General features: G+C 33.5%; 1 protein-coding gene across 1 annotated transcript in view; it reads right to left on the bottom strand.

Moving 5' to 3' along the window:
* The window catches only part of LOC124364525 (low-density lipoprotein receptor-related protein 1), a 221,709-nt gene that overhangs the window by 128,595 nt on the left and 66,480 nt on the right, over nt 1-26,634 (bottom strand). The window contains 9 exon segments of the mRNA XM_046820081.1: nt 11,246-11,416; nt 11,769-11,973; nt 13,316-13,516; nt 14,130-14,378; nt 17,134-17,319; nt 18,161-18,437; nt 19,911-20,053; nt 21,399-21,650; nt 24,340-24,606. Coding sequence (XP_046676037.1) covers nt 11,246-11,416; nt 11,769-11,973; nt 13,316-13,516; nt 14,130-14,378; nt 17,134-17,319; nt 18,161-18,437; nt 19,911-20,053; nt 21,399-21,650; nt 24,340-24,606 — 1,951 coding nt within the window.

Below are 26,634 nucleotides of genomic sequence, written 5' to 3'. Positions count from 1 at the left end.
CGAACCTGCGTTGAGAGAGATTCAAACAGGCCTGCAGGAACAGGAGCGTAGTCGGTGCAGGCCGAGAAAACACGCTCTGCTTCCTTTCCGAGTTGAGAAGCGATAGAGTAAAGTCTTTAGTGCAAGTTTAAAAGTAGTGTCGGGCGTAGGATCCGTTGGTATAGATTATTTTAATACCGAACTCCAAGACCTTCACGACCAAAGAGCTAAGTACTTTTGACTGAATTATTAAATTTTTCTAAATTTGAAATTTGAAAATTTAAGAAGTGAATTAATTTGAAATTGGAATTGAAATTTGAAATTAACGATCAAATTCTGTTCAGTGTGGACTAATATATATCTAAATTGTAAAGGAGTTATTTATTTAAAGTCAAACGTAAAAATTTAATTGAAATTATAGGGATTCTAGTTAAAATTAAGAGCTGCAGGTGCTGCACCATATCCTGTAGGAACTTGTGAAAAATTCCTGTTGAGAACTGTTTAGATTTGTTTGAGAATTTTATTTTAAAGAAGTTTATAATTTTTATTTTATTAGTTTTGAGAAGAAGCCTATTTATTTTATTTCATACAAATTTATTCAAGATTATTATTTTATTTTATATTTTATACACACGTATTTGGAGGACAGTGAGTCCATGTTAAATCGAAAGTGCCTTGCCTAAGGAAGTAGTAATTTTAAACTATTGTGCAAAACATTTCATTGGTGGAATACAAGGTTAATAATTGAAATTTGGATTGATTTAATAAACCTGAATATTTCTAAAAAGGTGCAGTTTTAATTTCCACCAGTATCTACTTAAATCTTATGAGTTCGAGAATATTTAAGGTCATCATAATAAAAACAAAAAATTTTGTATATTAACATTTAGTATACAAATAAGTGCGCCACTCTGCTTTATTCTGGTGAACCTTAATAAAATTGAACTTAGTGGTTGTTCATTAATAAGTGGCTTGGATACTGGAAATTTATAAAGTGTTTAATATTAAACTTTTAAAATGGCACTTAAGGTGGACTTGTTAACCAAGGAGGAATTGGACTATGAAATTAGGTTAAGAGGTGTGGAAGTGTCTCCTAGTCTTAAAGTGATAGATTTAAGGAAAAAGTTACGGCAGTTAATAAGTCTTGATGTAAATAGTAATTATTTGAACCTGAGTGGAAAGGTCGCTTTCAAGGAGGAATGGGATAAAATTAAGTTAGAAACCCAAGTATTAGGAAGTAGACTGGAGGAATCCATTGAACAGGGACTAACATTGGACATAGTTAGGTGTGAAACAAAAATAAATCATTGGCAGCGCCGACTAACTAACTTAAGTAAATTGTTTAAAATCGAAGAAAAGGATATAGCTAAACATGTTGAAAACCGGAATAGTATATTAAGTGAATTGTTGTTAAAAATAAAAAACCTAAAAATTGACAAGGAAACATCTGATAACTTGGTGCGTAAGTTATCTGATTCCAATCTGGAAATAGAAGGTGAGCTGGAAGAGGCTAGTAAACCGGAAGTGAAAGATAAGTCTGGTCTAAATATGAGAGATGAGGTGTTTGTTTCGGGACGGCCACATTTAAGTTATAATAAACTACCGAACCCCATTGAGCGTTATTTGAAAGAGTTAAAAATCTGCGATGGATTAAATGTTCAAGAATTATTAGAATTCTTTAAAATAATCTTGAAACTTAAAAAGGAAACTAGATGTACGGAAGACGATATTATGGAGATTGCGATTTCACATAGTCAGGGAGCTCTTTTGTCGAAACTATTAGAAATAAAACAGGACAATGTCACGGTCAAATTAATGCTTGAAATATTATTGAATTATTTCGTGCCATATCATCAGCGTGAACTTTTGAAATTTGAAAAGGTGCACCGTCCCCAAAGATATAATGAAAGCTTATCCAACTACATTATAGACATTAAGGAATCAGTAGAAGTACTTTGTTGTAATATAAATGAAAGGGATGTTGTGGAATTAATTAAGGTGGGAATTAATCCTGAAACCAGAAATAAACTAGTGTTTATGGGAAATCCGAGCACATATTCCGAACTGGATGAGATGTGTATAAGGGCGAATAATGTAGGTTATGCTGACAACGTGAGGAAAACAGGGAATAATTTGAATGTGAATAGGAAGTATAATGTACCGGTTAACAGCATCAGGGCGAGGCAAGAAACAATAACTTGTTATAAATGTAATAGACCTGGTCATTATGCTTATCAGTGCCGGGAGGTAAACAGGAAACCTGTTGTAAACCAGCGGAGATCTATTGTAAACCACACTCCAGCTATAAACCCCGAAAATGTAGGTCGTAATGTACAGGAGTCAAAAAACTAGTTAGTAGGGAAAGTTCGAACAATGAGTTAAGGAAGGGCGAACTTTCCCGGTTACCTAAAATTGTGTCCAACAAAAATTCACATGAATTATCTGCTAAATTAAATCATACTTGGCAAAAGAAAAATTCGGAAAATATCAGTTCATTGCCCAGCTTAGAAATAGATTTTGGCAAGAATATATCATTAAATGTATTATTAGATACTGGTAGTAGTATAAATATAATAAGTGATAGACTGTATAAACTATTATTAGAGAATAAGATTGTAAAGTGTTACCAGTTATCTAACCTGACATGTATGAGTGCTGAAAATAAAAAAATGTCCGTAATCGGCAGTGTAAATATAAAAATAAAAATAGATATGTTCACCTGGAAAGTGGAATTTGTTATAGTGAAGGACTTAGCTCAAAAGGCAATTTTAGGAGCGAACTTTATAAAACATTCTGGTTTGTTAATAGACTTGAAAAATAATTGTTGTCGATTTGACTTTAATATAGAAAAGTGTATAAAATTTGTGCAAAATATTACAGTAGCGTGTATGAACACCAATCACACTTATAAAATAGGATGCGAAGAGGCCAGTAATGAAATAATAAAAATTGTAAAGGAATTTCCAACGGTATTTACCGACAAAATTGGTAAAACTCTAGATTATGAGTATAAATTAAAAGTTAAAGATCATGAACCCGTAAAACTTAGACCATATCCATTGAATCCACCTAAACAATTAAAAATAAAAAAAATTATTGACGAATTATTGGAACAGGACATTATTCAACCAAGTGTGAGTCAGTACTCGAGTCCAGCCTTTTTAGTAGGTAAGGAAGATGGAAAATCGGAAAGATTAGTAGTTAATTACAAGGAGTTAAACAAGAAGTTGGAAGGAGTGAGTTATCCTATAGGCGACATGCACGAACTATATTACCATTTGAAGGGAAACAATTATTACTCAGTAATAGACTTAACCAAAAGTTTTTATCAAATAAGTTTAGCGAAGGAAAGCCAGGAGTTAACTACGTTCTCGGTACCTTTCGGAAGTTACAGCTTTAAACGAATTCCTTTTGGATTATTAATTGGAAGTGGGGTATTGTCGTCATATATGAATAAAATCTTAGGAGAATTGAGATTTACTTGCACTCTCGCCTTTTTGGACGATATTATTGTGTATTCGAAGACATTGGAGGAACATTATATGCATTTGAAACAAGTGTTAGAGTGTTTAAAGAAAAATAATCTTACTGTGAATCCGGAGAAAGTAAAATTTTGTTATAATGAAATTAAATTTCTGGGACATTTGGTTTCCAAAGACACTATAAGAATGGACCCTGACCGTACACGGACGTTATTAGAATCTCCGAGGCCCCGGGACAAGAAAGGTATTGCGAGATTCATAGGGATGACTAGTTATTTCTCTAAATTTATTCCAAATTATGCGGAAATAGCTCATCCACTCAATGAAATGAGGAAGAAGTCGTCCAAATTTGTGTGGGACCAAAAATGTCAGGAATCGTTCGATAAACTGAAACGAGCGGTTACCCGTCCCCCCGTGTTAGCCATCCCTGACTTCAACAAGGAGTTCACAGTCCAATGCGACGCGAGTGATAAGGCCCTCGGTTCCTGTTTATTACAGGAAGCGGACAATGGACATTTAAAACCGGTGGCCTATTATTCGAGAAAATTTAACGAAAGTGAGGTGAAACTTACTACCTATCAAAAGGAAGCTTTGGCAGTTGTCTGTTCAATAAATAAATTCCGTAATTTCCTAGAAATGAGACCATTCAACTTAGTGACCGACAACTCAGCATTGGCTTGGGTATTGTCCCACTTTCGTAAGTTAGGAAAATTAGGGCGCTGGGTGGAGGTTATATTGTCTCTACCATTTAAAATTACGCATGTTAAAGGTAATCAGAACCCAGTAGCGGACTATTTATCTAGATTATTTCAAGATAGTGAAGTTGACAACAATGTGTTACATGAACTAGAAAAATTAGTGAATAAGGACAAGATGAATGATAACTCTATAAAAATGAACAATGAAACTGTAAATAATAAGGACTTAGTAATAAGAGAGGAAACAGTGTCTATAAATAGTATAAGTACGATGCCTTTTAGCTTTATGGACTTAAAAACGCATCAGAAGCAGGATGTAAATATAACTAAAATTATGGAGGGTGTATTGAACTATACCAATAGTGATGTTTACAGTGTGGAAAAAGGGGTGTTATTTTATGTGAACAATAAAAACAATTCTAAAAGGATCTATTTACCTGAGCACTTATTCAAGGTTGTATACGAGTATTATCACAACTCATTGTCTGGCTGTCACTTCGGCATTTTAAAAACACAACAGAAAATAAATGAAAGGTTTTATCACCCTAAACTAAATGATTATGTGAAAAATAATGTAAAATGTTGTGAAGTGTGTTTGAAAGCAAAAAGTAGCAACTGGAGGGACCAAGGACCTTTGAACAGCAATCTGAGCAGTCGTCCAATGCAGAAGTTATATATGGATATTTATGGGCCATTACCTGCATCTTCCAATCGAATGCAATACATCCTGATAGCAGTAGATGACTTCACCAAATATAATTGGATAATGCCACTCAGGAAATGCACCTCAGGTAATGTAATTAATGCATTAGAAAATAATATTTTCAAAAATTTTTCTTTGCCTGAAGAATTCGTGACGGATAATGGAACATATTTTGTCAGCGAGGAATTCAAAAATTATTTGTTTAATTTGGGCATAAAACAAAGGACCATAATACCTTATACTCCTCAAGGAAATAAAAGTGAAAGGCAAATTCGAAATTTAAATCAAATTCTGACAGCTTATTATCATGACTGTAAAAAGAATTGGGACAAGGATTTGTACCATGTGCAAATGGCCCTAAATACTTGTCACAATGAAAGCATAAAGTCGTCTGCATTTGAATTGATGTTCAGTTTCAAAGCAAATGATGGTTTGTCACTAAAATGGCAAATTAAAGATATTTGTGATGAAAAATGGAGCAAAGATAAGAATGCAAAGATGGTTGAAGCTATTCAAAATTTAAAAAGACAAAATGAGCTGAATTCGAGAAGAAACCGATACAACCGAAATCACAGGCAATTAAAAATGTATGATGTAGTCTATTGTAGAATTACAAATCAGCGATATAAGCTAGATCTGAAATATGAAGGACCATTCAGAATAATTTCAATTATTAGCTCCAACTCATATGTGGTTCAAAATTTAAAAGAATTGAATGAATTCCGTAGAATACACTTGCAGGATGTGAAACCCACTGGGGAAAGAAGAATGCATATTTAAATATAACAAAAAACAATATAATTACCGAGGGGTAAATAATTTGAATTACAAAATAAAAAAAAAGAACTGATTAAAAATTATGACGAATTAAATTAGTTGTAAGAATGAAGAAAAACTATATTGGATGTACGCTGTATGTATGTATGTTTGATTTGAGAAATTTCAGTGACAAGGAAGATTAAATTAAAATGTATTGAACAATTGAGGAAATTCTACAGCCCTGTTAAATTTTAAATATTAACTTGAATTGTAATGTTGTAAAAATGTATTTTAAACTTGAAGAAACCTCAAGAGGAATAAAAAAGTTTATGATTTAGATAAAAGGGCACAGGTGAAGTAAACAGTTGCGATAACTACATGGTTTGGGAGAGGAGGAGTGTATTAAAACAATTCAGTATTTATTTTCTGAATAATGCACAAATCCGAAACTCATGGTCCGTAATTAATGTTATTAACATGTGTTATTTATGTTTGTATGTAAATTAATAATTAACACGAATGTTGGAATATTAATTTAAACTTGTTAGTTTGATAAAATTTATGCCAAGGAAGAGGGGAACAGAAGAAAAAAGACTGTTATTTCTATGATAAAGAATGGTATAGGTAAAAATAATAAAATAAGAACTGACACCCCCGTCTGGGGATATGTTTTAATTCTATATGAAGCTGCATCAACCAGTGAATGGGCGAGCCAACACACACAGCCGTGCAGGGCAAAGGTTCCAGGGACGACCCAACTGATAACAGACCGGACCTGCTATAAACATCCCACAACAACAATCACCGTCTTCCTCGTTCGACCCATTGTGAAGGATTATCTGGATGGACTATCTTTATGGTAGGACTTAGAATTGTAAAAAGGTAGGTGGCAATTGGACTCTTAATACTTGCCGTAGTTTAGGTCAAGGTTTCTATTGGGGAACTTAATTGTTTAAGTTTTCAAAAACAATCTAATAATGTATGGACTCTTTTAAAAAGAATTTATAATAATTAACGCTTGGTTAAAATAACTTGACAACTTGTATGCTGCCACTTCTTACAACTATTATCAAAAATAAATTAAAACAAATAGTATAAATAAAAAAAAAGGGTTTTTGTAGATTTTATGATGCATGTTAAGGCTAGGTGGAAATACAATTTCTAAAGGATGTGAGATAAATTTTTTAGACTTAAGTATTAAACTTGGCAGATACCAAGCGCTTTAAGGGGGGGTGTGTATACCAATTACATGGTATACTTTAGATAAAAATAAAAAAATTAATAAATAAAATTTTATTTTAGAATTGTAAATGGATAGGGAATAAAAAATAGTAAATTTATATTGTAATCCAGCGGCAGGCACGACGCGCTTGGAATCTGGTCTAGACCTGACTTGATGGCAGTGATTGCCAAACAATAGTCTACAGTGGACTCAATCTTTTGTTAGGCGGCGAACCTGCGTTGAGAGAGATTCAAACAGGCCTGCAGGAACAGGAGCGTAGTCGGTGCAGGCCGAGAAAACACGCTCTGCTTCCTTTCCGAGTTGAGAAGCGATAGAGTAAAGTCTTTAGTGCAAGTTTAAAAGTAGTGTCGGGCGTAGGATCCGTTGGTATAGATTATTTTAATACCGAACTCCAAGACCTTCACGACCAAAGAGCTAAGTACTTTTGACTGAATTATTAAATTTTTCTAAATTTGAAATTTGAAAATTTAAGAAGTGAATTAATTTGAAATTGGAATTGAAATTTGAAATTAACGATCAAATTCTGTTGAGTGTGGACTAATATATATCTAAATTGTAAAGGAGTTATTTATTTAAAGTCAAACGTAAAAATTTAATTGAAATTATAGGGATTCTAGTTAAAATTAAGAGCTGCAGGTGCTGCACCATATCCTGTAGGAACTTGTGAAAAATTCCTGTTGAGAACTGTTTAGATTTGTTTGAGAATTTTATTTTAAAGAAGTTTATAATTTTTATTTTATTAGTTTTGAGAAGAAGCCTATTTATTTTATTTCATACAAATTTATTCAAGATTATTATTTTATTTTATATTTTATACACACGTATTTGGAGGACAGTGAGTCCATGTTAAATCGAAAGTGCCTTGCCTAAGGAAGTAGTAATTTTAAACTATTGTGCAAAACATTTCATTGGTGGAATACAAGGTTAATAATTGAAATTTGGATTGATTTAATAAACCTGAATATTTCTAAAAAGGTGCAGTTTTAATTTCCACCAGTATCTACTTAAATCTTATGAGTTCGAGAATATTTAAGGTCATCATAATAAAAACAAAAAATTTTGTATATTAACATTTAGTATACAAATAAGTGCGCCACTCTGCTTTATTCTGGTGAACCTTAATAAAATTGAACTTAGTGGTTGTTCATTAATAAGTGGCTTGGATACTGGAAATTTATAAAGTGTTTAATATTAAACTTTTAAAATGGCACTTAAGGTGGACTTGTTAACCAAGGAGGAATTGGACTATGAAATTAGGTTAAGAGGTGTGGAAGTGTCTCCTAGTCTTAAAGTGATAGATTTAAGGAAAAAGTTACGGCAGTTAATAAGTCTTGATGTAAATAGTAATTATTTGAACCTGAGTGGAAAGGTCGCTTTCAAGGAGGAATGGGATAAAATTAAGTTAGAAACCCAAGTATTAGGAAGTAGACTGGAGGAATCCATTGAACAGGGACTAACATTGGACATAGTTAGGTGTGAAACAAAAATAAATCATTGGCAGCGCCGACTAACTAACTTAAGTAAATTGTTTAAAATCGAAGAAAAGGATATAGCTAAACATGTTGAAAACCGGAATAGTATATTAAGTGAATTGTTGTTAAAAATAAAAAACCTAAAAATTGACAAGGAAACATCTGATAACTTGGTGCGTAAGTTATCTGATTCCAATCTGGAAATAGAAGGTGAGCTGGAAGAGGCTAGTAAACCGGAAGTGAAAGATAAGTCTGGTCTAAATATGAGAGATGAGGTGTTTGTTTCGGGACGGCCACATTTAAGTTATAATAAACTACCGAACCCCATTGAGCGTTATTTGAAAGAGTTAAAAATCTGCGATGGATTAAATGTTCAAGAATTATTAGAATTCTTTAAAATAATCTTGAAACTTAAAAAGGAAACTAGATGTACGGAAGACGATATTATGGAGATTGCGATTTCACATAGTCAGGGAGCTCTTTTGTCGAAACTATTAGAAATAAAACAGGACAATGTCACGGTCAAATTAATGCTTGAAATATTATTGAATAGTATCTACTTAAATCTTATGAGTTCGAGAATATTTAAGGTCATCATAATAAAAACAAAAAATTTTGTATATTAACATTTAGTATAATTACCTTTAAAATCAGAGGTTTTTTTAAAGTTAGTTTTATTTATAAATAACGTGAGTGTCGAAATAGTGTCACAAGTACTGGTCAAAATACAACAGTAAGTTTAAAAGTTAGTAAAAAACTAATATTTACTTGGATAAAGTTACAAGTGAATCAAAGTTAAAATAATAATAGGCCTTATGTGCAGTATATGATGTGGTATTTGGAATTGACTTTTGGTGTATTTCAGTGATTTTTAAAGCAAAAATTCGGTAACCTGTTTTGACAACCATTACAAATGTGTATGTGTGCAAGCGTGTGTGCGTGTATGTGTTTACTACATAGTATTTAATACTTGTAAGAAATCAATACAATTTTGCCTGGCAAAATCAAGAAAAATATTATTTGACTAAAAAATTACAATTTGTTAATTTGGTAATGTATCTACTTTTTTACATTACTTACGATAGAATAATTAAGTGATCGGTTTACTACAGACCCGCTACAATCCTTGAATATACGCATCATACTTGTGGCAATAAGTGTTATATATATACAGAACTGCGAGGTAAAAATTTACACAAGTAAAAAGAATTATTAATTACGATATCTATTTACGGATTTGGATACACAAGGTACAACAAAAAACAAGTTTAGCGATAGGTAACTTGTGTACTGCCAATCAGCTGTCATCCTCGTATATACGCAACAGACTTGTGACAATGTACGATTACATAAATATAGATCTACTAGCAAATTATGGTTATTATCCTAGGCTAATTTGCTGATTAGGTAATATATCTACCGTTTTTTATACACAAAGTGCAACAAAATCAAGTTTTCACGATCAGTAATTTACATAATGCCGATCAGCTGTCATCCAAGATGATAGGCAGCAGACTCGTGGCAGTCTACGAACGTAAATCTGATACTAACTGCAAGCAAAATACTATTTTGGTAATTCTAAGCAATAAATGGGTCAACCTCGATTTTTTCTCATATTACAATATAATGTTCCAATAGTCAATTAGAAAAGGAAATGACTAGAATTTCTTGCCGGAAAGCAGTTATAGGGAGCAGGCAACCGCCAGACGGTCATATATTGCTTAGAGTTACCTATTAGTGATCAGGGGCACTGACGTGATCTGGGCTTCAAATTTGGAACTACTCGAGTTAATTTTTTTTTCTAAAAGAGCAAGCAGCGCGAAGCGCTGCGCAGCGGGCAGGCATCGTGCGTGATCCTTTTTTTTTATTAAAAATTTCTGATAAATTGTTATTACATATTACAATATAATGTAGGTAATTTATGTAAAACAATTTTAAACACATAATTACATGCTGGAAAGCAAAGTAAACCAATATAATCCGCCCAATACAAAATCTCCGTAAAAATCTGGTAAAGGAATCTGTGTCATTCCTTTGGCCTGAATCAATTCAGTATAGACGAAGATCACGCACGATGCTTGCCCGCTGTGCAGCGCTTCGCGCTGCTTGCTCTTTTAGAAAAAAAATTAACTTGAGTAGTTCCAAATTTGAAGCCCAAATCACGTCAGTGCCCCTGATCACTAATAGGTAATTCTCGCGGTTGCCTGCTCCCTATAACTGCTTTCCAGCAAGAAATTCTAGTCATTTCCTTTTCTAATTGACTATTGGAACATTATATTGTAATATGAGTTGCCTGCTCCCTATAACTGCTTTCCGGCAAGAAATTCTAGTCATTTCCTTTTCTAATTGACTATTGGAACATTATATTGTAATATGAGAAAAATCGAGGTTGACCCATATATTGCTTAGAATTACCACTATTTTAATAACTCAGACTAAATGGAATGACAAGGGCAACTAAATTTTCTTTGCCGTTGTGTTCAGTAAAGTATACAATATTGTACACTTGTTGATAATAACAGATATTTTTTTCAAGAGAGCTTAAACCTACTGAAATAGTGATGTCAACAAAATTGTTTTCTTAGAATTTTTGCAAATACAAGTTGGTGAAAAAGTGCAACTTATGGATTTTTTCAATATTCATTTGGCGACTATGAGATACTGTTTGGGGTTCAAGTGATATTTAATACTTAATTGTAAATTTAATGTCATTATTACAATTGAACAATATCTTACAATTGAATTTAGTGCAGAAGTAAATGTGTATTTAAATTTACCTTTATTTGTACCCTGTATATTGTAAAAGCATTTTGTGCAAAATAAATGATATTGAATGAGACAAAGAAGAATATCAAACTTGATTGTGAAATAGGTAATATACAATGATTTTGTCAATATAAGCTTCCTACCTAGCATCTATCCAGTATATTCTCTGAAGCTGGTAGTCTAGTGTGAGTCCATTAGGCCATGCTCCGTCAGTCACTTCATCCACATGTATTACAATCTTCCGGTGCTCCCCGCTCATACTGCTTCGCTCTATTCTTGGTGCTTTAGCATCCCAGTCTGTCCAGAACAGCAGCCTAGAAACACAAATTGTACTATTAGTTATAAGGAAAGTTAATTTGTGTATCAGAATCAACCCACTTCAAGTGAATGGTACATATTTCTGAAAGAACCTTTGTGAAACGTAAAGCTTATTATAATTTTTATTTTACTCAAGTAAAATTAATGACCTTAAAATACCATTACAATAACATACAAAATAATAATAATAATATTTAAAAATAATAATTTTAAGTAAGAGGTTAATATAAAACCACCACTATATTTCCTGCCAGTTTCCTTACATGACAGTATAACAAAATTGTTGTGCCTGAAAATGTCTATATATATATATATATATTATACTTATTTAATTGCAGAAATACTTACCCAAATCGAGGGTCAAGTGCGATGGCCCTGGGAGACTCCATCTCGCCTGCGATGAGCGTGCGACGGAAGCTACCATTGAGGCGAGCCACTTCTATCTGATCCAGGTTGCTCTCTACCCAGTACAGGTTCTCTCCGATCCAGTCTACCGCCAGCCCCTCAGCTGTGGCCAGTCCAGTCTGAACTACCACCTCGATGTTTCCCAGAGCTATGTAACGGGTCAATGTTGATTTACACAAACAAGAATGCTTATATAATAGAAATTATTTGATAATAGAAAAATCACAAGTAACAACTCAAAAGTCATTAAAATTAGGAAGCAGGCTGGAATTTTTTATTTACGTAACCAGATGTATTTAGGTAGTCACTAGACGTACTTAGTCAATATTCCACAAACATTTAACACATTCTACCTGTTCTACTTGTCAAATGCATTCTGTACTAAATTAACAATAGTGATTGCAACATATTTTACTTACGCAATTCAAGATTTACTAATACAATTATTCTCAACTTGAATTATTATAATTTTGAGTTCCTACAATTTCTAATTCCATGTTAATAAAAGGAAGATAATTTTATTGTTTATTTTCGAATTTTTTTACACTAGTATGTTCTCAAATGTTCATACATATTTAATAAAACAAAGTTACCTGTATTTCTTATTTTCAAATGCTTTTAAACTAGTATGCTCTGAGATGTTTAATACACACTCATAGTAAAATAAAGAAGTAATATTTTAAGTTTGGATTTGTTTCATAAATTTTTTATACATTAACTCCATATCCCAGATTTTACTACATAACCTCAATTAATAACAAACCGTATGTAATCTTCACTAAGTTTTCCATACACACAAGCTGAACACATTGCCATTTATCTCACAACTACTACTATCATGAAGGTTATAAATAAACTACAATTAAATCCTTAAAATTCCTAATCATTAACAATAATATAAATGACACAAAACCATAGATGGCCTACATTCATCATTGTGGCATTTTTTTGCTAGATTAAATCATTCTTCTCCCTCTCCAATAAATATTTGTCCAGCTTGAGCCCACCTCTCTTCATTTCCAGCTTGATTTGTCGCCCTCTTTCACTTAAAAACACATTATTTTCCCAAATAATTTTATTCTAAAGTAGAAACTAGAAATTGAGTTTCACATTTAAAAATAACATGTCAATTAAAAATACATTTGATAGTAGATTATTAGAATACTAATCAAGTTCTGATATCTCTACATGTACATGTAAGCAATGTTCAGTCACAAATAAAATATTCCTTCCAGTAAGTTGGAAGAAAGGCAGATTTCATGTGTGTTTCTCACCTGAATATACCAAACTGAAGATGCTTAATTAGTTTAAAAAAGGAATTTGTACAATACTGATTGTATGACGACTCTTTAAGTTGTCATTTTAATGTACCCATAACATTTCCAAATACTTCCAAACTCCATCATCTTGAAACCATACAAGAAAAAAATTATTATAAGCATACAGATGTGTTATTAAATTACTATTATAATTATTGTTTGTAAACGTACAGCCACCGATGAGTGTACCCCTGTAAATCTTGTCATCGATGACATCTGTCCAGAATATAGTGTCAGCTTCTTCTGTGTGATAGAAATCCAGTGCTATTGTATTCTTCAGGCTGGATATGAGGGCCTTGACGTTCAGAGTCTGCAAGTCCACACCGCGCAACTCATGTCTGTTGCTGAATATTACATATGGCACTGCACTCGCTGTAATCATATCAGTATATTATTATATATTATTTTGTGGTACAGAGTCACAAGTACTTGTTTAAAATACTTGCTTTTATGACAGTTTTTAGATAAAAATCTTATATAACATCCACTTGAAGATTTTAAATATCTTAAAAGTTGCCAAATTCACTGCAATTTTATATGAGAAATTCTTCAAAGTTTTTCTTAGCTTTATAACAGATTAATATAGAGCTACACTTCAGATAGGTTATATATAACTAAGGAAGTACCACTAAGTTACTGTGCCACATTACACTATTTTCTAATTGCTCTAATAATGTTTTATTTGTGTTTGGTTCCCAAGTCCGACCCTAGCCATTTGCCACCAAGCATGACACTTTCCACCATCGCTCAGTGATATTTCTTTGAATAGAAAATAGAAGATCGCAACTCATTCCAGTAAATACCATATAAAGGTGCTGGTATATTTATAACTTTATGGTAACACAGAATAAGCAGACTTACATGTGCTGAAATTAAACACGCTGTATATATTTTTGTAAGCGTTATTGAATACTATTATATTATAATCCTAAAAACCATGCCCAGAAAAAAGAATATAGGTACAAATGAAAACCAAAGCAATCACCGTTGCTCTTGCAGGAGAAGCCGTCAGCCTGCAGTTGGTAGCCCTGGTTACAGGAGCACTTGTAGTGGTGTCGGCCGTAACGTTGGCAGCGCTGAGAGCAGGTGCCCCAGCTCTCACAGGCATGAGACTCCAGGCAGGTGTACTTGTCAGTCTGCAGGTGTAGATGGTCAGGACATGAGCAGACGAATCCATCGGGAGCATTGTGGCAATTGTGTGAACATTCCAGTGAGAACCCGCACATGTTTTCGTCTGTCCCCAAAACAATATTTTAGGTTCAGATGTACATCTATAAAATAATAACTCTTGCTAGGTGCAAAAAAGTATTAACAATATAAAAAAAAACTTCTTAAAGTGAAAATAAAAATAATACGAAGTAGGGACAACTATATTCTGAGCAACAATGCAGCTTTAGAATTGGTGAACTATTTTAAAGTTTGAACGGCAGCCACATTGAAATGAAATGGCGTACCAAGCTGGCTAATTAACTTAGCCCAGATATTTATAAGATTAAATTTGTACCAAGTTTCAACTTGATTTGATTTTTTTTCGGGGAGGGTGGGTAATTATCGTTTCCACCAGTTGCCTTATATTGCATTAGACATATATACTTTTTAATGGGGGGAGGAGTGGTTTTGGGCTGTGCAAGCCATGTCCGGTGAAATTATGCAGAAAATGTCGGTACTTACTACCATGATGACAATTACAATACACTGATTTTGTAAACAGATTGAATGATTTGTACTCTGCCTAATAAGATAAATACCTGCTTAAAATAGTTCTGACTTTTGGTGATAGAGCACGGAAATACTGTCTACACAAAAACGAAGATTCATTTGAAACCAAGCAGCACATGTAAATATGAGATATACGAGGGGGTACCCAAAAAAAACCGGAATTATTTTATAAAAATTATATATTATCAAATTTGTTACAATACGACCTTATCTCCTTCAAAATAATCTCCATTACAACTAATACACTTGTCCCAACGGTATTTCCATTGATCAAAACATTGTTTGTAGTCATCTTTAGAAATGGCTGCAAGCTCGAGCTTCGTTTTTTTCTTAACCTCTTCAACGCTGTCAAATCGTTGACCTTTCAAGCCTCTTTTCATGTGTGGAAATAAAAAAAAGTCGCATGGAGCGAGGTCAGGCGAGTAAGGTGCGTGGGACAGCGGAACCATGCCGTTTTTGGCTAAAAACTGCCTAACTGAGATGGCTGTGTGTGCCGGTGCGTTGTCGTGGTGGAAGAACCAGTCTCCAGTCTGCCACAAATCGGGTCTTTTCTGGCGAACACTGTTGCGCAATCTTCTTAAAATCTCCAAATAAAATGTTTGGTTGACAGTCTGACCTGGAGGAACAAACTCAGAATGAACAATGCCTTTAGCATCAAAAAAGCAAATCAACATGGTTTTGATGTTTGATTTGACTTGCCGACATTTTTTTGGACGAGGTGAAGATGGCGACTTCCATTGGCTTGACTGTTGCTTCGTTTCTGGGTCATAACCATAGCACCATGACTCATCACCAGTAATTACCTTTTCCAGAAAATCGGGATCATTTTCGAGATGTTCTTTCAGAAGGCGGCAAGTTTCAACTCGATGTGCCTTTTGATGGTCAGTCAGAAGTCGAGGAACAAATTTGGCAGCAACCCTTTTCAGTCCTAAATCTCCTGTTAAAATTCGCTGAACCGAGCTCCAAGTTAACCCACTACTCTCTGATAGTTCCTCAATTGTCTGTCGACGGTCGGTGAGCACAAGTTCACAAATTTTCTCAACATTTTCGTCCGTTTGAGAGGTTGATGGACGTCCAGAACGAGGTTTGTCTTCAATCGACTTGTCGCCATTTTTAAATCGAGCGAACCACTCGTAGACCTGAGTTTTCCCCATAGCATCATCTTTGTAAGCTGTATTCAACATTAAAATAGTTTCTGCAGCATTTTTACCAAGTAAAAAACAAAATTTCACAGCTGCACGTTGTTCACTTAAACTTGCCATGACAAAAAACGAAACAAGAACAAAACAGGGTTAGCGAAAACAGTCACTACGAACGAACAGAATGCACTAGGACAACGGAACTGGGGTCACTGAGCTCGCAATGGGTTGCGCGACACACGCCTAGCGGCAGGAATGTGTACTACACGCTGCCAGCTGCCAGCAATACAATTCCGGTTACTTTTGGGTACCCCCTCGTACAGGTTGTTAACTAACTCTATGCAGAAACTTTGAGAAATCATTTTATTAATCAACACAAGCAAATAGGTCAGAATGAACCTAACCCTTGTTTTACTTAATGTAATGTTTCCCTGATTAACTGTGTTTGTGCATACGTAAAAAAAGAAAGTTGCATTTTATCTTATTTAACATCTTGAGCGCTGGACCTCAAAAATACAGTACATGGATATTCATAAATTGCTAACAATTTTTTGTTTAAAAAAATTCATAACTTGGAAACTATTTAAAGTATAAAATAAATACTTGCATTGCTGAAATCCCTGTGTCTTCTTTATTGTAACAATGAATTGAGTATTTCTTTTCTTAATTATTATAAGCATACATAACAATTTCATATCACTAAAAATAAATAAATAAAATTCATCAACAAAGCTACTTATATGAAGAGAGCTTTAATGTTTTTATACACAAAACAGTAACATATGCACAATTAATTGTATTAAAGTTAGATGTCAGCTTGACCAGTTGTCTTGATGGATAAAAATAAACAAACAGTGGAAGCTTCCCGCTGTTGCTTTATACACAAACTGATGTAACAAAGCAAACATGTTCTCCTAGTGAATTGAGTTAGTAAAAACACAATAAATGTCACAAAATAAGCAGAACCTGTAAAATTAGGGATTATGTAAAACGTTCACATAAAAAACATTGATTCAGTAAAATTGCAGGATCTGCCCTCCGTGCTAAGACAAAGAAACCTTTTGTTTATTTATCCCAAAGAAGATTGCTACAAACACTATATTTATATATTATCTGTTTGAGACAACTAACCACAGCGCATTCCCTCATCACTGAGATCAGCACAATCAAACTTGGAATCACAAAGCTGTTGAGGCATGACACATGTTGTGCCATTATCACACAAACGTGATGGTGAAGTACAGTTCGCAGGAACGGTGGTAGGAGTGGATGAGGCAGGTTTACACTGACTCCCCTTACATGGTGCAGGTTTACTATCTGAAACAAACACAACATTTTTAAATTAGTACAAATATATATATATATATTTATTTATTTATTTATTATTGTGTATATATAGACTACAGTTTTTTAAGATTTTTTATTATTGTCTTGATCTATAACCTTTGTTATTGTTATATCTAAAGTCTGGAATTATGAAAAATTAACTCAGCTTAGATATCGCTGTAAAACTGTTTAACAAACTGTCAGTGACTGCTAAAGATGCTACCTGTAAAAACTGCATGAATGCTGTAATAAAATGGTTAAAACAAAAAGCCTTTTATAGTGTGGAGGAAATGCTACAGTGTAATATAGACAATTTTGCCTTTTAGATATTAATTTATTTTGACTTGTACTTATCACCAGTCTATTGTTTTCTATGGTCATTGTTATACTGTGTACATGTATAACCCTTTTGACCTAAGGACTTTGTCATTACAATGTAATTTTGTGGTATGACAATGAAGGTTCTTGATTTGCCAGAATCTCACCTAAAATTTTCCAAAACTACATTATAGCTCTATTATCTCTATCATGAGTTGATTAAATACTCACTTAATACATGAGGTCCCATCTAGCACACAATCACTGGTCACAACAGATTCATGATTTTATTAAATGACAACATGATTTAAATAAAGATAACAATAATTTAACAGTGCAAATGTCTTGAGGAAACCTCAACATAATGAATAAAAAATTGGGTGAAGAATTCTGAGAGCAATAAGCCTCTATTTTAGGTTTAGTAACTACATCGTATTAAAACTCCTTTTAAATCTACATCAGTATAAATTGTATTAATCTAAGCCAGTGCAAGGTGCAAGGAAAGATAACTCACCACAACTTAACTCATCAGAACCATCCAGGCAGTCATTTCTACCATCACAAACAAATTGCTTCCTGATACAAGAGCGAGTGACATCCTTGCACTGGAATTCGTTCTTCTCACAGAATGACTGATCTTTCTTACGTTGTTTGGACTCTTTAGATTCCTTTGGTTTTCCCTCCTTATCTACTATTACACACTTGGCCTCGTCAGAGCCATCAGAACAGTCACTCTTGCCATCACACTTGTGGTCCAAGGGTATACAAATGGAATCTGCTGCACAGTAAATCTGGAATTATAAGGTTTTTTATTTCACCACATCTTAGAACAATTTTGATTAGAAGAGAATTGATTACAACTATTCACAATAGATTCCAACAACTATTTTAACCCTAGAACTGGCAATGGTGAACCCTATACTGGCAAGGCATTTTTAAGTTTGTCGTTTAAATAAAATTACGTTTATATACTATTGAAAAAAATTGGAAAACATGTTTTTATTATATACAAAAGACAGCAAAAACTTATATTTATAGAATCACAAATAAAATGTATATGTCATATAACAAACATGTATATTTTATTGAAAATTCATAAAATAAAACATTATTATCATAATTTTTATTTATAAGTTGCAATTTGAAGGAAAGGAGTTGGTCCACACAAATCAAGATAATTTTACTGTATAAATGTACATCTTTTAATTTCATTTTCATAGCTAAATCAGAAGTTTGATCTTTTAAGAAAAACGTTATAATAAAAACAATATAATTATCCAAAACAAATTTCAAATTTATTGAATATGTTTTCAATAGTCGACCGAGACGTAGGTGGTTGGTTGAGGAATGCAGACATATTGTGACCTGTATTCTGTAGTTCAGTTTCAATAATTAGTGTTGTGTCTAGTTTTTTATTAAGTGCATGTTTTAGAGTTAGTGAAGTTGACACACGACATGGTGGTTGTGATTCCTGACATAGGCGTGTCACAACGCTCTGGTATGATTTGTTTACTATCAAACAAAGGCATTAATAAGTGTTTTTTTTTTATATATTTGACCATTTTTATGAGGGCTTTTGGCCAGCAATGACAGGTTTAAAACTTATTGCTTGCTAAGATGCTAGTTTCAAATATTTATGTTATTTACATTTGATCTGTTTTTATACAGTTCTTTGTATTGAGTCAGGAATAACAAACTGTTTCACTTTTGTTAAAGTGATTGACGATTTTGTCCATTGTAAACACTACTTAAGTAAGCTAAAGAGAGTTTTTATAGATTCAAAGAGAGACTTTTAAAATCCAACCAATTTTTAAAAATCGTTCACTGTAATTATTGTACTGTTGTCTATAATCTTATGAAAATAAATATTTCTAGTTAAAATATTCTGATTTTTATTTACATGTTTAATTATGAAAACTTTACAACTAACTGTGGATTACTGAAAAAATGTCATTATAGCTTATAAAACGCACCAAGTAAAAAATATGTAACATGTATGTTAAATCATAGCTTGGTCTCTTATGTGTGAGGTGTAGAATAATGTATTATGTACTGTACAGACCTGACTGGTGGATGATGAGAAGGTGCATCTAGGAATGGGAGGGGTGGTAAATGATTGATGGCACAGGGGTGCACCATTAATAAATACTGACATGTTCATTAAACTGAAACAATGTTATACAGTTTAAAGTCATCAGCTCAAGTGGTATTCAAGCAACAAGCAACATTTGTAAAAAGTTTGTATACAAGGACAGTAAACGTACCTGAGTCTTGTTATCACAAATGTCCTGGCAATTTAGTTCATCGGTGCCATCCCTACAGTCATCATCCGAGTCACAAACATAGTCTAGGGGAATACACAGCTGGTTGTCACACTGGAACTCCCAAGGCATACAACTGGGGAATTCTGCACAAAAAACGAATCTTTCTCATCATGAACCATAGACATAAAGTGGTACCCAAAAACAAAAAGTTAGTGTGACAATACTTATAGACAATTTGAATTTAAAAATCATTGACTTACACAAACAAAGTTAGAACCACATGTCGCTTCTTACTCTTAAACCTGTAGAAATAACAATACAATAATGAAATTTAAAAATAACAACATAATCTAAACAAGTCAAATGAAAATAAATTATATTAAACATTATACATGATGGGTGCTTCAGAGAAAGTTAGTTATATGCTCAATACACAAATAAAAAGAAACAAATACGAGGGCTGTTTTTCTTTCCAACTTACGATCTTACACCATGTCGCCCAGGCATGGGGTAAGTCTGCAGTGTGTGCAGTAATCGATCGTGCATCTTCTCCACTACAACATTTGTCACATTAACAAGATCAAGTAGGTACTCAGTTTACGCTGAGCTACAGTCACATAAACATGGTCATCTTTATTGATTCTCCTCCCAAATGTAAATTGAGAAGTGTTATTTGTTTCCTGCAAGCAGAAGGGAATAGTGCAGCAGAAATTCATTGGAGAATGTTCCACGTATGAATGTACCGAATGGCTTCAGCTTTGACACTCTTTGTATTGATCCTTGAATTTTGACATTCGGCCATCTTTAAACTTTCTACACTATTCACGTACAACACCATCATCAAAATGTTTTCTCTGTAAACACGGCACATTCTCTAACAGATTTCTGCTGCACTATTCCTTTATGCTTGCAGGGAACGAATAACACTCCTTAACTCACATTTGGTGGAAGAATCAATAGAGGCGGCCTTGTTTGTATGACTGCATCTCAGCACAAACTGACTACTTGAACTCGGCAGTAAAAAATGTTGTAGCGAGGAAGATGCGCAATCGACTACTGTGCACACCATGGACCTTCCACGTGTCCGGCCGTCATGGAGTAAGATCGGAGGTTGAAAAACAAACAGCCCTCGTACATACTCTATTGAAAGGCGGAAAGTGTTTTAATTTCATGCAATATTTGGGTGACCATTGCACATTGATTTACTTACCAATAATATTTAGTTCAAAGACTTTAAGACTGTACTGGTTGTTACACCTTGCCACTAAAATGTGCTATCATTATCAGAAACTAATAAAATTCAGAAACCATTGATTTGATCAAAATTTAAACACATGACAACAATAAAACATGCTAAATACAATACACAAATATCTGTTCAAACAAAAAGGTATTCTGAGACATAATCTTTCACTGAGAAATATATCAGTCGATTTTATTGACAAGGTTAACAGCCTTATGTTACTAATATAAAATTAGAATACTCACTGCAGTCCTGTTTCTCATCAGAATCATCGCCCTCGCCACAGTCGGACTCAGAGTCACAAACCCATGCAGGAGGGATACAACGTCGAGACACAGTGCAGGTGAACTGGCTGGGAGCACAGGTAGTATTGGAGCACTTGGACTGGGATTCATCAGTACCATCCAGACAATCTTTATCACCATCACACACCCAGTAGTTGCTGATACATAGTGTGCCATCACACCGGAACTGGTTTTCTCTGCACGGCTTTGCCTCTATAACAACAGACAATACTCAACTGGTACAAGTTGAAGCACTTTCACCGGGACTCATCTGTACCATCCAAATAATCTTGTCACCATCACAGATCTAGCAGTTGCTGATACATAGTGTGCCATCACACCGGAACTGGTTTTCTCTGCACGGCTTTGCCTCTATAACAACAGACAATACTCAACTGGTACAAGTTGAAGCACTTTCACCGGGACTCATCTGTACCATCCAAATAATCTTGTCACCATCACAGATCTAGCAGTTGCTGATACATAGTGTGCCATCACACCGGAACTGGTTTTCTCTGCACGGCTTTGCCTCTATAACAACAGACAATACTCAACTGGTACAAGTTGAAGCACTTTCACCGGGACTCATCTGTACCATCCAAATAATCTTGTCACCATCACAGATCTAGCAGTTGCTGATACATAGTGTGCTATCACACTGGTACTGGTTTCTGATACACATAAAACCATTGCGATGGAACTTGTTATACCAGAATGTCTAACGTCAGCAAAACCTAATGTTGTTATTTCTGAACCTGTTATATCCAAAAATGATATTCAAATAATGGAAAATGTAGAGATACCAAAGGAGGGAATTAATTACAGTCGAGAGATTGAACATCACTCAGTGCAAATGACTGTTAGTACAACAAGATCTGCGTGACTCATACACAATCTACTAGTTTTAGCTTATATGGTCTAGAATAGTCCTTCTCTAGGATGTTCAGAAAATGTTTTTACTGCACATTTCCCAATCTCCCACAATCCATATGAAAATTTTATGAAGTATTACAGGCTTCAAAATGTAGAATAAAATTTGGTCCAGCTATTTTTTGCCAGAATAGATTTAGAAAGTTCTAAATCAAAATGACAAATAATAGCTCTAATAGCACTTTCTTCATTTTTAAGGAATTTTCAAATGAAGAACTTGATTTATGTATGTTCAAGAGACATATTTTAACAGTATGACTACCACAAACTATATTTTAAAAAATCTAGAACGGGTATATTTTTTTCCTCAGCTTCAAACTTTTTTATTCATAGACTAATAAAAAAGCAACAGCTTTTATATATATTTTTAATAATATCCGAAGAATGCTTTATTTAAATCATTGGTCCCTTAATATTTTTGGAACTGATCTTCGTGTATAGATCCAATTAAATTCATGGAATAGCTAAAAGAATTGGACAAAAATATATTGTTCTACTACAATTTTAATACTGTGGTATCTTTTTTAGTTATTAAAATCTGTTATGAATATAATTTAACTTCTAAACTCCCACATCAGAAAAACTAGTTTTATGCAAAATACTGGGCTATGCAAAGTATGCATATAGTGGATACCTCAAATACTCACAAAAACTATATGCCATAAACATAATTAGACAGCAATTTGGTGTTTCATTTCACACTGAAAAAACCACAATCAATCACATGAAAGGTGCCATTCAACTTTACTAAAGCCAACAGTCCGTTTCAGTCCGCTGACAGTCATAACTAACATCTGTTGGGGCAGGAAGGGGTTATTGATAGTCAATGTTACACCTCCTGGGATAAAAATAAATTCTAACATGTATTGTGACACACTAAGAAAACTGAAATGGGTCATCCAGAACTGTCAGAGAAAATGGCTGACAAAAGATGTGTTGTTTTTTCTTAATAACACTCAACCCTTTATCTCTCATGAAACCAAGAAACTGCAGATAGAATTTAGTTGGACCGTCATGCCTCACCTGCACTACCATAAAAATTGTTTACAGCTTTTTCTCTGAATTAAAGAAATGAGATCAAAAGTCAAACGTGAGGTTTTTGTGATTTAGGAGTAAAGAATCCCAGAGAACACTCATTCAAGATGTGAATCACGATCTGGTAGGTAAAGGTACAATCACGGGACTGGCTTGTAGCTGACTTAAGCCAGTCCCCATTTTAACTTCCAATAATTGTATTGAAACTCCAATTAGAAACGGTTAATCCAAGACCATTCTATTTTGGAAAGACTCTGTCAGTAGAATTCATTTTAGTAGTCACCTCTCATGATATTGTTTAGTTGATCTAATGAATCATAATATGTAAATAAGTTTAAATTAATAGAAAAGCTACTAGTATGTAGCTAAGAAGCAGATATAAAAGGTAGTTTGTACGACTTTGTAGGCTAACAGGGACTAAAATAATTTGTAAAATGGAAAGATTGGTAGTAGACATTGGATGTTGTCCACAGGCAATACCCAATTTGGACGTAAGGTAAAAAACAGAAAACGGACACATTAGCAAAAATATTTTATTTTATTTAAAAAATAATTTAAACCTAACATTAATTATCAACCAATAAATATATCAACAATCAATCAAATATATTTTATTCATGAAACATAATTTGTTTTACTTTAAAAGTGTAATTAGAAATCTCCCCCTTGCAAATTAGTCCTCTCATAATATGATTGTAATATGAACATAAATGTAAATCAAAGTTGGAAAATGGAAATGCCAAAAGATGTAAAAAATAAATTGATTAAATATTTACTTATTGTAATTGTTCCTGAAATGCAAAATTGTAAACATCAAGTTTTACATAAAATTATTTTGTAACACTTGTGGATTAAAATTCTCAAAAAAGTTTCACCTCTAGCTCTTGTGTACCATCTAATCTTGCTTAAAAATCATTCGAGCTAAACCTTAACTTACCGCAAGCTCCCCCAGGTGCCACAGATTCATCTGAGCCATCATGACAGTCATCGTCACCATCACAGACGAAACGGTTGTCGATGCACCGCAGGTTTTTGACACATTGGAAGTGAGTGGGAGGGCAGCGTGACGGCTGTGTGTAGTTGGCTTGAGGAACACAGATGGCATTGTCAGCAATATGACCGTCCTGACATGCGCAGACAGGTCCAGAGGGCGTGGCCAGACACAACTGCCCACACTCCAATGTATCCTGACATGGGTTGCTGCCTATAAAAAATAAATACTTGATATTATAGTTTATAATAAAATATTAACTCTCACTACAGGAAATCTAACACACTTATGACAAGCTCCACACATGTATGACAGTAAGTGTTGGAATCAAAGTTTTTGTCTCTGTTGTTTGCATAGTTTGTATAACTGACAATAAAATGCGAGAGAATGTTCATTGAACGTTACATAACATTTGAACTCCATTCGTTGTTCTCGGCTGCCCAATTTCAACACAAACTGCCATAGCAACTATATGCTATTCTGCTCTGTAAGCTAGCACATTCATTGGGTGGGGAGATAAATTGTTCATAACACTACAACTCTTGTGACCTGTACATAAGATACGTTTTTTAAATTACATTTTGCTTATTATATTTGCACATCGTTCACAGATTTTTTTGTTTGTTTACTTAATACAGTTACTATATATTTCATTCTCAGAAAAGAGATTGGTAAATTTCATTTTTGTATACCATACATTTTAGTTTCTAAAAAATATGAAAACGTTTGAAAAATTCAGATTTTTATGACAATTTCTTTAATTTATACTAAACTTCACAAAAATTAAAATAAACTTTTTGTGCAAATTGCAAGCTACTAACAGATAAATTTATTCAGTGATTTAAGACTTAAAGATTACTTTTTCAAAAATAATTCTCTAATAAACTTGGGAAACATGGTATGGACTCAACAGTTAATGCATGTATTTCTTTTTCAAATATATCATTTTTTGAAACTGTATTTTATATTACAAATCCATGTAACTACAATATATATTTTCTTTAAATACTTATTCACCTTCTTCTAATATCTTTCAAACATGCGGCATTGTTCACGATTAAGACATTTAGCAATAAGTTGCTTTTGATTATTGTAAATACATGTTGTAAGGCTAATGCAGGCACAATATTTCCAAAACCAAACAATACTAAACACTTCATGAAATATTGTTGTATGTATTTTAAGCCAAGGCATTATACTTGTGAAACTAAGAAGCACGATGTTATTAATATTTTAGAACCACATGGCAGTCTACTGCCATTAGCAGAACTGCTGAAGAAGCACTTTATGGTCACTAAGATTTATTTATACTTGTTTACAATTAGTCAAAATTTAAATGATATATTTTTAATATATGTTTACAGTAAAAAATTACAATATTGTAAACACTTTTGACTTTTCAAATGTTTTATATAATATATATACATAGAGAGAGAGAGAGAGAGAGATTCTCATTTCATTTGCTATTTGCATGAATTACAATGTTACTTATGATCTTAATATTATAGAAATGTACATTTAAAATTAATTGCCGTTTCCTACAGTGAATTTTAAAAGAGGGAAATTTTTTAATTCTTGAGAGATAAATGGAACCAAAGACAATAAAGATGTTATTTCCTTCGTCTTGTACATGACGACCAAAAAGTAGCAAATTTCCTTGTGCCGCAATTGTTCATTTTAAATCAAAAACCTAATTCAAAAGCCAAAGCCAATTCCTAAAATTAATTAACTGCTGTTTCACTTAATATTAGGGTCATTTGGGAATTAAGGTCAGATGTTTTATACAAAATAAATAATAAATTGTTGAACTTGTTTGTTTTATTTGATTTCTGACATCTTTCTTTATGTCTCAACACAGTTTCCATTTTTGTTTAAACATTTGTCATAACGTTCTATGAGCTTATGAATGCCGATGTTGAAGAAGTCTGCTGCCAGTGAGGATAACCCATCTTTAACTGCTTCTTTATCTCATCATCAGTGTTGAAGCGCTTACCACAGAGAAACTCCTTTAAGTAGCCATACAAGTGAAAGTTGCTCGGCACCAGCCACCAGCGGGTGGTCGATCTATTCCCAACCAAATAATCTGATGGAATTTTGGGTTTGGATGGCAGAGTGGGGTCTGGCTTGAGAACTCTAGATGTCAATGGGTTACGTGGCTTATTCTATATTCTAAATATTGAATTTTAGTCAGAGTATAGCAATATGCAGCTCCATCTATTGTTCTTCCTTGTTCCACAAACT

The sequence above is a fragment of the Homalodisca vitripennis genome, chromosome 1, assembly GCF_021130785.1.
Source record: "Homalodisca vitripennis isolate AUS2020 chromosome 1, UT_GWSS_2.1, whole genome shotgun sequence".
NCBI classification, from domain to species: Eukaryota; Metazoa; Arthropoda; class Insecta; order Hemiptera; family Cicadellidae; genus Homalodisca; species Homalodisca vitripennis.
Note: the sequence above shows the minus strand (reverse complement) of the source record. Positions and strands in the feature narration are given on the sequence as shown.